Source organism: Theropithecus gelada, chromosome 9, assembly GCF_003255815.1.
Source record: "Theropithecus gelada isolate Dixy chromosome 9, Tgel_1.0, whole genome shotgun sequence".
Lineage (NCBI taxonomy): Eukaryota > Metazoa > Chordata > Mammalia > Primates > Cercopithecidae > Theropithecus > Theropithecus gelada.
Window position 1 is genome coordinate 96259579 of NC_037677.1, and position 15748 is coordinate 96275326.

A 15748-nucleotide genomic window follows, 5' to 3' on the forward strand; every position below is an offset into this window, starting at 1 on the left:
CATTCTAGGAGAACACTGCAGGTCAAACCAGACAGAACTAGATGTGGGATCTGGACCGCTGAAGAGTGGCTTCTGTTCTAGCGAGGTGGACCATTGCACTTGGTTTTCATATTGCCTTATTTTTGTCATACGGTTGATCAGGTAACAGCTTTATCTAGATATATCCTAGATCCTAGGGAAAACATAGTCCCTTTATTTTTATTTTATTTTATTTTTTTTTGAGACAGGGTCTTGCTCTGTCACCCAGGCTGAGTGTGGTGGCAGTGCTGTGTTCATAGCTCATTGCAACCTTGAACTCCTGGGCTCAAGTGATTCTCCCGCCTCAGCCTTCTGAGGAACTGGGAGTACAGGTGTTCGCCACCATGCCCAGCTAATTTTTTAATTTTTCTTTTGCAGAGATGGGGTCTTGTCATGTTGACCAGGCTGGTTTTGAACTCCTGGCTTCAAGCAATTCTCCTGGCCTGCCCTCCCAAAGTACTTTGACTATAGGCATGTGCCACTGCACTTGGCTGCATAGCAACTTTTAAAAAAGGATTTAGACACACTCTGATTTCTTTATTGGATTCAGGGGATCCCCTATTCTCATTAGTACTGTATTTATAACCATATTTTAAGATTTATGTTACAGGTGACCAATCTAGCCTTTCTGTTCGTTTTTTGGGCTTCAGTTTCAAAGGCCTTCCCATCTTGGCTTAGATTCTGGAGGGTGTAAGCCTGGAGGTCCCTTCTGGAGGCCATGGGAAGGAAGACACAGAAGGGCTCCTGGGGCAGGGGATGTTCTTCAGCTTTGCCTGCTCTGTGGACCTGGTGTCATAAAATGTTTATGTGGATGGAATAAACGTGATAACACTACTGGGCCTTTCAAATCAGAGTAAATGTCTCCCTCTGAAACTTAATTTTTTTCCACTTACAAATTCTTAATTCTTCCCTAGGGATCTTCGGCAGGAAGGTGTCCGACAAGCCCATGGTAGCTGGTTCCGTCTCTCCTTTGTATACAACCACTATCTCTTCTTTGCCTGTATCCTGGTGGTGCTACTGGCCATCGTCCTATACCTTCTGCGGCTACGGCGAATTCACCACCGACAAACACGAGCCTCAGCTCCATTGGACTTGCTGTGGCTTGAAGAGGTGGTGCCCATGATGGGAGTACAGGTGGGGCCGTGAAGCTGGACCAGGACTAGAGAAGCTTGAGCACCCCCGAGTTGCTGCTCATTGAATTCCTCCACTTTCTTATATGGCCTCAGATGCTGTGATGCCTGACCTTATGGATATTTGCCCTTGGAATTTCTACTTCACTTTCTACCATAATTCCTTCTCAGTACCCAGGTCTTCTCTGAGAGAAGCTATAATTTAATCTGTGAGGAACTAAATGACAGGAGATTGGTGCTAATATGGGGGACCAAGCTTTGTCCAAGTGAAGCAGGCTTCGATTCCTTCTTCTGAGAGGTCTGGTGTGTTCCTGAAATCTCACCTTTTCTTCCCTTGCTAAAGCATGAAGTTTGGCATTGGGCACACTGGAAGCCTGGTTGAAATGAAACTTGTAGCATCTGATACAAAGGCAGAGACATTCTAGCAAGTGCAGCAGCCCCTTCTTTCTCTGTAACAGAGATATCATTTATGTGGAGATCCACAGCCTTTAATAGGGATCCAAGATCTTTGCAGTTCAACGGACCACATAGGAATTTCCAGGCACCAAAATGATATTAACTTCCTTGCTTACCTGACAAAGAAGCCATCATGGGTGTGATCCAAGATCCCTGTCATAGTATTGTTGATGTTTTACATGATTTTAAAGGTTAGAACCCCTTCTAAATGAATGGTCTGTGGAAGATTTTAGTATCTTATCTGATGTCTGGTATGACAAGGATAGAAAATTTTTCCATTTTTATGTGCCTCACAGGCTGTTTGGGCATTAATTTTGTTTTTTGAGCCTTAAGTGTGTTAGCAGGATGGAGAAACTGATGGGGACTGGGAACCTGGATTTGTCTGATTTTAGCTCACTGTTCCCTAGGCCTGTTTTTGTGAGCCCTTAAACAGGAAGATACAAAGAGAGTTCTTTTATTTCACTGCTAAACTCAGTATGTAGTTTGGGGAATGTATTTGAGTTGTTTTTAAAGAAAAGGGGAAGAATCAGGAGAGTGGGCAAAGGCAATAAAATCAAAGTTCTTATTAATTATTTCTGAGAAATAGAAGTTTTCTCAATTTCTGACTCTTGGAATGTCTGAAAGGGAGCAAATTCTAAACTTCGCAATAGACCATCTGTTAATAAGCCATCTGGCAACTTTCAGAACCTCTGTTAAGAGACTGCTCAGTCACAAACAGCCCTTCCATTAATGAAGTGAGAGGAAAAGCCATTCACCCACTACCCTTCCAGAGTTTTGCTTCTCCTCCACATTTAGCCATTAAATTGCACGAGGATTTCTCTTCATCAGGGTCCATATGGAATCTTTCTGTTTCACCCTTTCCTACATGTAGCCTTGAATGTCCTGTCCACAAATATGCTCCCGGGGTGGAAGCATTTTCTTTTTTGTCACCTTTGATTTCTGGGATTAGATTAATAGGGGAAAAAGTCCCTGGCTTCCAAGAAAAAAAAGTAGAATTCTTCAAAAATAAATTTCATACTGGGAACAGAAAGGAATTAAATGCTCCATAAAACAGGGAAAAAGAAATTAAGATCATCCTAGAAATTAACTAAGATAAAAATAAGTATACTGATCCTTGGTTGGGATAAGAAGGTAACCAGTCTTGCATAGTTTTAAAATTAGATATGGACTAAACATGCAAAGACTCTGTTCCTTTTTTTTTCCTTGGAGACAGGGCCTCACGCTGTCACCTAGGCTGGAGTGCAGTGGTGCAATATCATGGCTCGCTGCAGCCTCAACCTCCTGGGCTCAAGTAGTCCTCCCACCACAGACTCCTGAGTAGCTGGGACTACAGGTGTGCGCCACCACACTCAGCTAATTTTTTATTTTTTTTTTTAGAGATGGAGCCTCACTATGTTGTCCAGGCTGGTCTCAAACTCTTGGGCTCAAGCAATCCTCCTGCCTCGGCCTCCCAGAGTGCTGGGATTATAGGCATAAGCTACTGCACCTGGCCTCTGTTTCCTTTGGAAATATCTTACCTTTCATTAGGGCTTCTTTCATAGCAATTTCCTTTGGTTTTTAAGACTTCTACATTGATTTGATTTTCTTTTATTATCTGTGCTCCATGAACTTTATGAACGCTGCTTAATAATGTCAAAATATGTTTTAGCTAGCCATTGCCTACTCAGGTAACATTTTCTTTTACCCTAATCTTGGTTTCAATATACTATCTTTGGTTTTCTTGTGAGATCTAATCAGAAGCTACTTAACTGGCTAACAATGATCATACTCATGTACTAAAAATGAACTTGAAACAGGGAAGTAGTGACTGGTCCAATTTGAAAGCTCTTAGTATTCTTCATCCTGGCTATAATAATAGCCATTATTTGTTAAACCTTTCTTATGTACCAGACACTCTTAAGGATTTTATGTGTATTATTCAAACTGATATTACTCTGTTCTTTTTATAGTTGAGAATCTCAGGATACCTATATTTATCACTTTTTCAATATATATGTATTTCTTATTGTCTTGGAGTGTTTAATGTGTTATATATCCTGTTCATTACTTTAATATTATAGGATCTAGGCTTATCTTTATTACCATGAGCAAGGCTTCCAGGAGTTCCACAGTACTGAAGGAAAATTTTATCATATCCCTCAGGAGAACTGAATAGTTACTGTTGGTATTGGCTCCTTTGTTTCTTCTATTCTCCCAATTAATAGATTTTAAATGAAATCTCATTAGCTAGAAACAAAAGCCACTTATTCCTTGCTGAGTGCCAATTACTTAAATATATTGCTTCCTTATAATAAAATAATTTGCTTATAGGCGCAGAAATCTATCTTGCCATACCCTTTGGTTTTTAAAGATTTCTCTTCTATTTGCATTTCTGCACTTTGGTGGTTCTCCCATGAAGATAATTATGGTGTCATAAAATTCACATTCCACTGGTTCCTTTGAATCTTACCAACCACTCTTGCTTCAACAGAGACAATGAACCTGAACTGTTTTAGTACTCTTGTTATTACTGAGACAGGTCACAAATATCAAAATAGGAGTCAGTGGCTTGTAGTGATGCTTTTTAGTCTTGTGATAGCACAATCCATCACTTTCCCCAAAATTCTTGTCACAAGAACATAATGAAAATATGTAAAATACCCATTTATGTGGCATTTTATTCACTTAAGTTGCAGTTAACTCTAAGCCAAATTATACCATTTTTTCTCTCTGTACTTTAGCTCCTTGAATTTCCTTAATCTGGGAAACTTTTGTTCCCACACAAAGGAACAAATTCAGGGGGTACAAGTGCAGGTTTGTTATATGAGTATGTTGAGTGATGCTGAGGTTTGGGGTACAGATCCCATCACCAGGTGGTGAGTATAGTACCTAACAGAGAGTTCTTCAACCCGTGCCCTCCTCTCTCCCTCCCTGCTCTATTAGTCCACAGTGTCTATTCTGGTCTGGGAAATTTTCATTACTTTCCACCAATCTTCTATTTATTCTCCAAATGTCTTTCAAAGTATCCTGCCCCACCCCCTCCTCATCCTAAGAGAGTCCTTTAACTTCAAGATCATGTCCGGTGATTGCTGAAAAATGTCTGCCATGCACTTCCTAATAGTCTTTTTAGACATTAACATTTATTATCACATCCATATTTAAATTTTTGAAATAATTTATACTTCTTACTGGTATCATCTAAACAGATGCTTCTCACAGTTTTATGTTCTGCTTTTTCTCAGGGATGAGAGACAAGTGAGTGGTATCACTTAAGGGAAAGACCAGTGGGCTTAACGAATAGCAGACCTGGATTCTAGTTCTGGCTTTGTCATTTACTAGCTCTGGTACCTCAGGCCAGTCACTTGCCATCTCTGGTTTGGTTCTCATCTATCAAACAAAGTGGCTAGACAAGATTAGAAACTAAAGGCAGAAGACAAGGTAGAAAAATCATGATTTTGGGAAGAGCATTTTGTCCTTTGGTTTAGAAGACCAGGCTGCCCAAAAAAGCCTCCTATTTTATCCATAACCCCTGATGATAAGGTTGGTGGGAACGGAGTTTCTAATAGCAATCACAATAAATTTCAGAAGAGTTTTAAAGCTGGGATTTTAAAGGTCTTCTGGTCAACCCCCTTGATTTATATGGGGGATGAAACTGAGGCCTAGAGCAGTTATAATATGTGCAAAGTCATAGTGACTGGCCTTCTAGGCCCCGGGTTCCTGTGTAACACAGACACCCCAACTACTTTGTCAGCTATAATGAAATGCTCATTAACAGAATCTTTCTGCAAGTATAAACAGAATCTATTCTTTATAAAACAGCTGGCCACCATTAACCATGCCCAATCTTTACGACTGCTTCTGACATTCATTTATGACTGCTTTGCTCACATTTAGGAATCAACTTTGAAAAAAATACTTTGTTAGAAATAGTGCCAAGTTTTCACTACATCTACTCTAGTTTCTGTATTTCTTTTTGTACTTTTAAATTTTATACATCTTTTTATAACAATTTTATACAATTTCCTTTACTACAACATCCAAGCAATTCATTAGATGACTACAGCCCAGATGAAGGTTAAATGCCTATTACATCTGCCTCATTAAAGAACTTCATTGTAATTCTTGGGCAGTTTCCAGACTCTGTTACAGAAACAGAGGGCTGTTTCTTTTTGTTGTCTTTGAACTTTTCAAATTAATTCAAAACTAGTATCTAATTGTCCTTTTTGCTGTGGTATGTGGTGTAATGTTGATTGGGAATAAGAATTATGGTACAAATAGCAGATGTTTCAAATTCTCCCATATTAGTCTCTTAGGGACACTAGCGCCAGAGTCCAGGCAATAGGCTCTGTCAAACTTGTGAGAATTTTGCAGGTGTCACAAAAAATATTGCTGTTAAAAAACTACGACTCAAAACCAAAAGTTGTGATTAATAACAACAGTATTATTAGCAATAATATTTTGATTAATACTATAGAATAGCAAAGAGTGAATATACCTCAAATTGAAAACTTTTAGGTTGTGTTCTTGGCTCTCTCTCTCATAACCCTGGATCTAAGTTGGAAAGCTGTGGCACCCTGTTTGGGTGTCCCATCTACCCTGTTTTCTATTTCTGCAGATGGCTTGTTCAAACTTCATTTTAAGCCTGCTCTGTCTACTTTAATCTTACTTATATCCTAACAGACTTCTCTTGTGTTAGTACACATTTCTCTTTTGCTCTAATATTTCATGATTTTCCAGTTTGTCGGTACTGTTATTAGAGGGACAGGGAAGGAACAACACACCAGTTGACCATTTTGTTTCTCTGAAAATGTGAGCAATAAGGAGATCCTTTTATTAATAAAACTGAATCATTACTCATACTACAAGGGCTTTCACTTTTAAAATGTAATCTATCATTGCTTCCATTTTTATGAACACCAAAGTTGAAAAATTTTCTGAATCACAGGCTGCGTATAGCCACATATGCATGACTTCAGGCTAGCATAAAGACATGTCTGCTCCTGAGCCTCTTCTTTTAAAGTAGGGCAGCCACTGTATACCCTCTGGTGGCCCACTCCTTCTCCACTCCAGGGCAGCCCTGGTACTTTCCTAAGCGGCCCCTCGTACAGAGCGCTTGCTGCTGGTGAAGACTGCCCCTTACTAGCTTCTGCAAGAAGGGATCCCAGACACACACTTTGGTTTCTAGTATTTCAGTTACTATGTTGTATTTGAAATTCTCATTCCACAGTTCCCCTTTAGCTGAAGTCCTGAAGTACATGCCGTGTCTCCCCCTTTATTTCTACCTTGATCAATGGCCTCTGTGGAGTGTAGTGAAAGACATCTTTTTATTATGATCCACAACTAGACACTGCACACTTCAAAAAACCAAAGGCTGCCTGTATTACATTGCTTTGGGGAGCTGTTAAGACTCTATGTTTTTCTACTGCTTCACATTAAACAATAATTTTGTTGAATTTTGAATTCTTAAAATTCTCACTGACAAACATTTTAAGTCAGTGTTGAGGAAAATGTGTGATGCATGTTAGAGAGGTAATGCATTCTCCCTTATGCAGGGACATGGGTATATGTGTTACATATGCTGATATATAACCCACCATTCATCCCAGGACCACAAGGGTAGCTGTAGATAAATTGGTTATCCTAAAATCATGATCATCAGTGTTGATCTCTGCAACCAACATTGCTTTATGGAGTTGCTAATCATTACCCTTACGACAATAGAATTTGTCAGTCTAAGTTATAGACAAAAAATTCTAGGTTGACTGATTAAGAAAGCCATGTGTTTTAATTTCCTTTATGTTTTAAAAACAATGGACATCAGTGCAGAGAGACCTTTGAAAATATTAAGGGAGATCTAGTTAATCCTATAGGTACGTGATGACTGTTTTTTTTGAAAAAGATATTTGGGACATCAATCTGTAATTGTTAATTTTCCATTCATGCATTCACTAATTCAATATCTGATATGTGACTGGGAGTGCTGGGAATAACATAAACACAAAAAATAACTAGGATAATCATCATTCACCGGAAGCTCATAGGTGGCATAATACAGGTATATAGCTAAATGCAACCAGTTGTTTTTCCAAATGTACTCATCATCTGTAATAAAAGAAAAATGAAGTAAAACATCTGAAACCTTAACTTACGGGTTGCTACTTCCTTGGAGGGAACTGTAGAAGCATTAATATATGGTTCTTTGGGTTGGGTCATACTGCCCTCTGCTGACTCAGTTATTAACTAAGGAGAACCTGGGTTTGAGGATCAGGAGAGGATAGTATGGGAACTTGCCTCAGAAATACAGTTCCCTTTCTTTGAAGGATTCTATCCAGAAGACACCATATCCTACTAACATACTAAGGATCAACAGAGCAGATCAAATGATAAGGTAGGGTGGATATTAGAAGGGAATGGGAATAAGCTAGTAAGAACTTTCTAAGGTAACTAGGCTATTAGGACCTAAGCCGGTGGTCCCTAGACTTGTCTGCACATTTGAATCACCTGGGGAACTTTAAAAATATGCCTTTTACTGCCTCCAGGGATTGTGACTTAATTGGTCTTATATGAGGCTTGGGTTTTGGGATTTTTCTAAGATTCAACTAAGAGAGAAGTTGGGAATTTCTTCTAGGCAATAGCATAAGCCCACCCAGGGTCCAGGATTTATGAAAAATTGACAAACTGTTTTGCTAAGAATCACCTGTGTTAGTCCGCTTGCGTTGCTATAAGGAAATACCTGACAATTTTTATAAAGAAAAGAGATTTATTTGGCTCACAGTTCTGCATAGAACTGTATAGGAAGCATGGCGCTGGCATCTGCTTCTGGTGAGAGCCTCAGGAAGCTTACAATCATGGCGGAAGGGGAAGGGGAGCCAGTGTGTCACATGGTGAGAGACAGCAAGAGAGAGAGGAGGAAGTTCCAGGCTCTTTTGAACAACCAGCTCTCGCGTAAACAACCAGAGTGAGAACTCACTCATTACTATGGGGATGGCACGAAGTCACGCATAAGGGATCCGCCCCCATGAACCAAATACCTCCCACTAGGCCCACCTCTAACACTGAATGTCACACTTTGAACATGAGATTTGGAGGGGACAAAACATCCAAACCATATCACTACCTGAGAATGGTACACTACAGGTCACACAGAAACTTCCAGAGTACTGGAGTTGAAAGAAAACTGAGATCACCTAGTTCAGAGATTAAAAATGGAAAACGTTAGGTCATTTATGGCTCTCAGACATGTTAAGCCTGCATAACATTTTTTAAAATCTTGAAATTAGTTCCCAACACTTAACTGAAAGCTTTCACAGAAAAATACAGATATGTGGCTTCTTTAAAAAAAAAAAAAAAAAAAAAAAAGAATATTTGGTACTTTAAACACTGTAAAATTAACATTTATATCTGAATCCAGCATCTCTTTTTGCTTTGTAAATGAGGTCAAGGATGAAATCCAGATGTTCTCCCTTTGTATTTATCTTGTCACTGTATGGAATCTAGGTATATCCAAGGAAAACTAAACTTAAGATAAACTTATTTTCCTTATTTCAAAAAGCAACAAAAACCCAGAAATCTAACAACCCTGGACCTGTAGAGCAGCAGCAGCAGAACAAAGCTCAGTAGTTTAGTCTGAGCTGGGGCACCTGCTCGCCAGTGTTACTGTCTCCACCAGCCTGACCCCAGAGCATTTGATTTGTCTACCTTACTCTTGCCTTCTACAGAACTAAAACTAACTTCCTGCAACTTTCACCCATTGCTGCCAGGTCTGCAGCACAATGGAAGCTCATTCCCTCTTCTGCATGAGATAGCTTCAACTTCTCAAAGACAGGAATCTTGCTCTCTCCCCAGATGTTCTCTTCTCCAGTTAAATATCCCCAGTTCCTTCAACTATTCCCTGTGTGATAGGGTTCTGGACTCATCACCATTCTGGTCTCTTCTTCTGGATACACACTTAGTGGCCATCAATATCTTGCTTAAATTTGGTACCCAGAGTGCAATGCAACATGTTAGGGGTATTCTGACTATGGCTGTGACACTTCTACTGATAAAACCTGAAGTACCACTAATTTTTCTGTGTTATATAACAACAACATGAATACTAGTTGGTTCATATTGAACCTGAGGACAACTGAAATCCTCAAGTCTTTTTCATATGAAATGATATAAGGCCAGGTTTCTTCAGCCCAAACTTCTACAACTTATTTAATTTGAATGAGTATATTTCTAATCTGTTTACTTTCTTCTCGATGGCATCACTCTGGGACTGTTTTCAGTTGCCACTGTCATCTATTATATTAGCAATATTGGGTTGCTGCATCCTCAAATCAGATGTTCCTGATACCTTCATCCAAATCACTGATTTTAAAAATAAAGTTAAATAAGACAGAGCCCTATGAAATATCAATAGAGACCAAAATCACATTAATTCAGCAGTCAACAATTTGTTTAAATATCTGAATAGATGTCCATGTACTACACCATCAAGGCCATATTTTTCTTATTACAAAGTTGTTAGGAAACCCTCTCAGGAACCAATTTATACCGTCGATTCCATTCCTCTCTCTGACCTTGTAATGTTAACATCCTTATCAAAAGAGGAACTAGCTGGGAGCGGTGGCCCATGCCTGGAATCTCAGCACTTTGGGAGGCCGAGGTGTATCAGGGGAACCCACCCCCGATAGTTAACATGGGTTCTTTTCTATTTCCCTAAGTGTCTAGGCTGGTTTGAGAAATAAAGGGAAAGAGTACAAAAGAAATTTTAAAGCTGGATGTCCGGGGGAGACATCACATGTTGGCAGGTTCCGTGATGCTCCCCACGCCGTAAAACCAGCAAGTTTTTATTAGCGATTTTCAAAAGGGGAGGGAGTGCACGAATAGGGTGTGGGTCACAGAGATCACATGCTTCACAAGGTAATAAAATATCACAAAGCAAGTGGAGGCAGGGCGAGATCACAGGACCACAGGATGGGGCGAAATGAAAATTGCTAATGAAGTTTCGGCATGCATTGTCATTGATAATATCTTATCAGGAGACAGGGTTTGAGAGCAGACCATCTGTCTGACCAAAATTTATTAGGTGGGAATTTCCTCATCCTGATAAGCCTGGGAGCGCTACAGGAGACCGGGGCTTATCTCATCCCTTGACCATAAAAGACGGCCGCCTCCCAGGTGGCTGTTTATAGACCTACCCTCAGGGCGCATTCTCTTTCTCGGGGATTTCCTTGCTGAGAAAAAGAATTCAGTGATATTTCTCCTATGTGCCTTTGAAAGAAGAAAAATATGGCTCTGTTCTGTCGGCTCACCAGCAGTCAAGAGTCCAAAGTCTTATCTCCCTTGTTCCCTGAACATTGCTGCTATCCTGTTCTTTTTTTCAAGGTGCCCAGATTTCATACTGTTCAAACACACGTGCTCTACAAACAATTTTTGCAGTTAACGCAATCATCACAGGGTCCTGAGGCGACATACATCCTACTCAGCTTATGAAGATGATGGGATTAAGAGATTGAAGACAGACATAGGAAATCACAAGGGTATTGATTGGGGAAGTGATAAGTGTCCACGAAATCTTCACAATTTATGTTCAGAGATTGCAGTAAAGACAGGCGTAAGAAATTATAAAAATATTAATTTGGGGAACTAATAAATGTCCATGAAATCTTCACAATTTATGTTCTTCTGCCGCAGCTTCAGCTGGTCCCTCCGTTTGGGGTCCCTGACTTCCAGCAACAGAGGTGGGCAGATTACCTGAGGTCAGGAGTTCAAGACCAGCCTGGCCAACATGGTGAAACCCCTTCTCTACTAAAAATACAAAATTAGCCAGGCATAGTGACTTGTGCCTGTAGTCCCAGCTACTTGGGAGGCTGAGGCATGAGAATCGCTTGAACCCAGGAGGTAGAGGTTGCAGAGTGAGCTGAGATCACACCACCGCACTCTGGCCTGGGTAACAAGAGTAACTATCTCAAAAAAAAAAAAAAAAAGGCAACTATTTGGCGACTACCTCCTTTTCCAAGTACTTACAAACCATTTTGCTACATATACACATTAAGCTTGTCAAAATCTGCAATTTCCCCATTTCTGAAAATCAGGATATTAGAAGACATTAGCTTTTTTTTTGCTGAAGACCAGCTGGCTACTTTGGGTATGTCTGTCCTATCCTTTCAATCTTCACCTAATGGAAGTAAACTTAAGATCATAAAGAAATTCTATTTAGGCAGAATTAAGGACTCAGGAGAACAAGGAGACAGAAATTATCCATGTAGAACGAAGGGCTTGCCAACACTGAAAAACCTGACACAAAGCCTGTTAGGCAGTAAATGGCAGACATTTCTTTCTCTACATTAAAACTGATTTTCAACATGAAAAGCAGATTTACAGGGAACCTTTAGGGTAACCACACTTAATGCATTCTTGATCCAGTGACTATCTCAAAACACGAAAAGATTTTCAAGTAAGTTGACCATTTGGAAACCACTGGGTATGTCAAGGTCATCTCGTAGAAAAGCCCAAGTTCTTAGGATCTCTGAAGAGCTCTCAAAAGCAGTCACAGTCCCAAGAAGCTGGTCCTCTAAGAATCATTTTGGGACTCTTCGGAGTTCATTCATCAGCCAAAGAGCACCAGTGAGCAAAGCCAAGGAGCCTGACTGGTGAGTGGCGGCCAGAGGAGTTGGGACGTACATCAGCAGTGTGCTGATGCCCAAGCCCACCTGTCACAAAGGAAAGAAGGCAATAGGAAAGGCAGTAACCCAAAGTTCACATTGAAAATGACCAGGCATGGATAACCACACACAAACCTCCACATCCTCCTATCAGAGCACACATTTTTAATTTCACAAGCAAATATGCTTACAATGAAAGAAATTCGACCAAAATTGATAACCCTAAAATTCCCCTTAATTATCCTTCATTCCATCCCAGTTCCCCAGAGTAGTCACTGTTACCAGTTTCTGCACCCTTGTACTTTAATATGTTTATAGAGAAATATATAGTTTTGTGCTTTTAAAAAACATATTGTTTTATCACTTGCTTTTTTTCATTTAGCAATATACGGTATGTATTGAGATCTTATTAAACTGCTGTGCAGTATCGCATAGTATGGATATACCATAGTTTTGTTTTTTGTTTTGTTTTGTTTTGTTTTGTCTTGAGACAGAGTTTCACTCTGTCTGCCAGGCTGGAGTGCAATGGCATGATCTCGGCTCACTGCAACCTCCACCTCCAGGGCTCAGGCAATTCTCCTGCCTCAGCCTCCCGAGTAGCTAGGATCACACGTGTGTGCCACCACGCCCAGCTAATTTTTGTATTGTTTAGTTGAGATGGAGTTTTGCCATGTCAGCCAGGCTGGTCTCGAACTCCTGACCTCAGTAATCCACCCACCTTGGCCTTTCCCAAAGTGCTGGGATTACAGGCGTGAGCCACTGTGCCCAGCCCAGAGTTTTTTTAACTGTTTAGGTTGTTTCCAATTTTTCACTACCACAATTCTATGATGAATTTTCTCATATAAAAGTCTTTGTGCATTGGACTGTTTCTAGGACAGACACTAATAAGTCCATTTGCTGGGCCAAAGAATTATCCATTTAACTTTTAAAAGATATTGCCAGCCTGGGTGACAGAGTGAGACTCCATCTCCAAAAAAAATAAAAAAAGATATTGCCAAATTGCCCTCTGGGAAAAACTGTACTAACTCATGCTCTCACCAAGAATATCTGAAGGTATCCATTTTCCTATGCCCATGGCAATACCTGATTTTTTTTTTCATTTTTTTCCAATTTGATGGGCACAAAATGGTATTTATTTTTTAAATTTGCTCCTTTGATTATGAGTGAAGCTGAACAGCTTTTCATGTTTACTGGTCATTAATCATTCTTTTCGTGGTAATTGTGTATTGATATCCTTTACTTATTTTCCAGTTATTAATTTTTAAATTTATTATAAATATGGAAAAATATTTTCTCCTAGTCTGTCACTTTTCTTTTTTTTTTTTTTTAAACAGGGTCTCACTCTGTTGTCTAGGCTAGGGTGCAGCAGTGTGATCTTGACTCACTGCAGCCTCAACCTCCCTGGCTCAGGTGATCCTCCCATCTCAGCCTCTCGAGTAGTTTGGACTACAGGCAAACACCACCATGCCTCTAATTTTTTATTTTTTTGTACAGATGGGGTTTTGCCATGGTGCCTAGGCTGGTCTCAAATTCCTGGCTCAAGTGATATGCCCACCTAGCCTCCCAAAGTGCTGGGATTACAGCCATGAGCCACTGTGCCCTGCCCCTTTTTTAACTTTGTATTGGGGATACTGTCAGAACAAAAAGAAGTGGTTTATACCTGTGTATACGCCAAAGCCAGCAGAGTCACTGCTGCCATCTTGGTCCTTCTAGGAAGGGGAATTCTCCGAGAGAGGAAGTAGAGCACTGTAATGGCAGTGACTGAAGTGATTCCCTACAGGGAAGAAAGATTCTATCACATTAGATAGAAGTGCCAGGTTTCTACTCACCTTACATGTACTTCCTCTAGAACCATTCAGCAACCATGAAGTACTTTCCTGTACCAGTCACAGAGAACCTCCCCGCAGTCCCACCGTGATTACTTCTCCACAGGCTGTCTCTTCCACCATCCTCTTCTGCTTGCCACTTAAACATCGGTATCACCTAGGGATCCACCTAAGATGCTGTATGTACCACTTCATACACCCTCGCTCTCAGTGATCTCATCCACTTTCCAATATGGGTGTCCTCTTATTTTTAAGTCACTCTTTGCGTCCTTATCCCTAACTGTATCTCTAATCCTATATTCTTAAAGCAGGGCTGACCCCAGCACATGAGGGTTATTATTTTCCTGGGCTGTGAGTGGAGAAAGTGCTGGTGCTGCCAGCTGGTGCTAAAAAAGACCTAAAGTCTCATTTTCATTCCTATCTCTTCAGAACAAGGGTCCAGGACTGGCAATAATGGTCCCCTTCCTCTCCCACGGTATCAGGGAGAATGTTTTCTATCATATTTCTACATTTATTTCACATCGTTTCCTTTTCAGAGCTGTCCACAATGACAATTTCAACCAGGCTTTACTTATGCTAAGATACTGTGTGCAGGTGGGGACTCAGCCCACACCAGGTAACACGCTTCAGCCCAGCCCCCATTGGACAACTGAGTCCTCTGGCCCCCTCTCTCTGGATGTGCTGCTCTCATCTCACACTCAACATGCCTGCATCTGATGACATCCTCCCACCTCTAGCTCCACACTCATTCCGATGGCCCCATGGCTATAAGTCATGTTTTAGGCATGCTACAGAAGACACTTTGGACTTTCACTTGATCTTTCTTCACCTTCATTCCTGACAGCCAATCTTATTAACTCTCTTCCTTTATTTATTTATTTATTGTAAAGATGAGGTCTCCCTGTGTTGCCCAGGCTGGTCTTGAACTCTTGGGCTCAAGCAATCCTCTTGCCTTAGCCTCCCAAAGGGCTGGGATTACAGGCATGAGCCACTGTGTCCACTGCTCTTATTTTTAAATTAAATTTAATTGTTTAAGAGACAGGCTCTCACTCTGTCTCCCAGGCTAGAGTGCAGTAACGTGATCACAGCTCGCTGCAGTCTCAAACTCCTGGGCTCAAGCAATCCTCTCGCCTCAGCCTCCCAAAGTGCTAGGATTATAGGTGTGAGCCACTGTGCCCAGCCTCTGTTCCTTTAAATTCTCTCTCAAATGCATCATTCTTCTCAAGTCCCACTCCCACCATGTAGGCCCCATCTCCATCGCTCTCCCTGGCATCGCACAGCAGCACTATGCTTCTCACAGTCTCCTTACTGCTCATCTTTCCCCGCTCCAATTCATCACACACAGGCCTCCAAGCTAATCTTTAAATGGCCCATAGCAGAACCTCAAAACATATTAGCTTAAACAGAATGAAAAGTAACTAGTGAAGCTCCTGGCTCCTTGAGCTTCTGGTTTAGCTCCGAGAGCTATGTGCTTAGCAACTATGGTCTCTGCATTCTCTTCTCTACTCAACTACATTTCTGCTGAAATGACTTTCTAGGTAGGTGCAGGATTGAGGGAGGTTATCACTTGCCAAGTGGTAAAAGGCACATTCGAACTTTAAGAAGCTGGCAATGTCCTGAAAGCTAGAATTTGGCTGGGGTAGGGGGTCAGGGGGACAGGGGTGAGTAATGAGGACAAAGACATTAG

At 40.8% G+C, this 15748-nt stretch overlaps 2 protein-coding genes across 6 annotated transcripts in view; one reads left to right on the forward strand and one right to left on the reverse strand.

Annotated features, from left to right (window-relative positions):
• Positions 1-7727, forward strand: part of ENTPD7 (ectonucleoside triphosphate diphosphohydrolase 7) — a 55832-nt gene extending 48105 nt beyond the window's left edge. For both annotated transcript variants that reach the window (XM_025396012.1, XM_025396013.1), the window contains one exon: positions 933-7727. In XM_025396012.1, coding sequence (XP_025251797.1) covers positions 933-1164 — 232 coding nt within the window. In that variant the 3' untranslated portion in view covers positions 1165-7727. The remainder of the gene's footprint in view (positions 1-932) is intronic.
• LOC112631238 (cytochrome c oxidase assembly protein COX15 homolog) overlaps positions 1-15748 on the reverse strand; it is a 39375-nt gene that overhangs the window by 8616 nt on the left and 15011 nt on the right. For 2 of the 4 annotated variants that reach the window (XM_025396014.1, XM_025396017.1), the window contains exons 8-9: positions 13896-14009; positions 11685-12283 (exon numbers count right to left, since the gene is read on the reverse strand). In XM_025396014.1, the coding sequence (XP_025251799.1) occupies positions 12152-12283; positions 13896-14009 (246 nt within the window). In that variant the 3' untranslated portion in view covers positions 11685-12151. Of the gene's footprint in view, positions 1-8325; positions 9971-11684; positions 12284-13895; positions 14010-15748 lie in introns of those variants that run through there. The other 2 variants (XM_025396015.1, XM_025396016.1) reach the window with 2 other exon arrangements.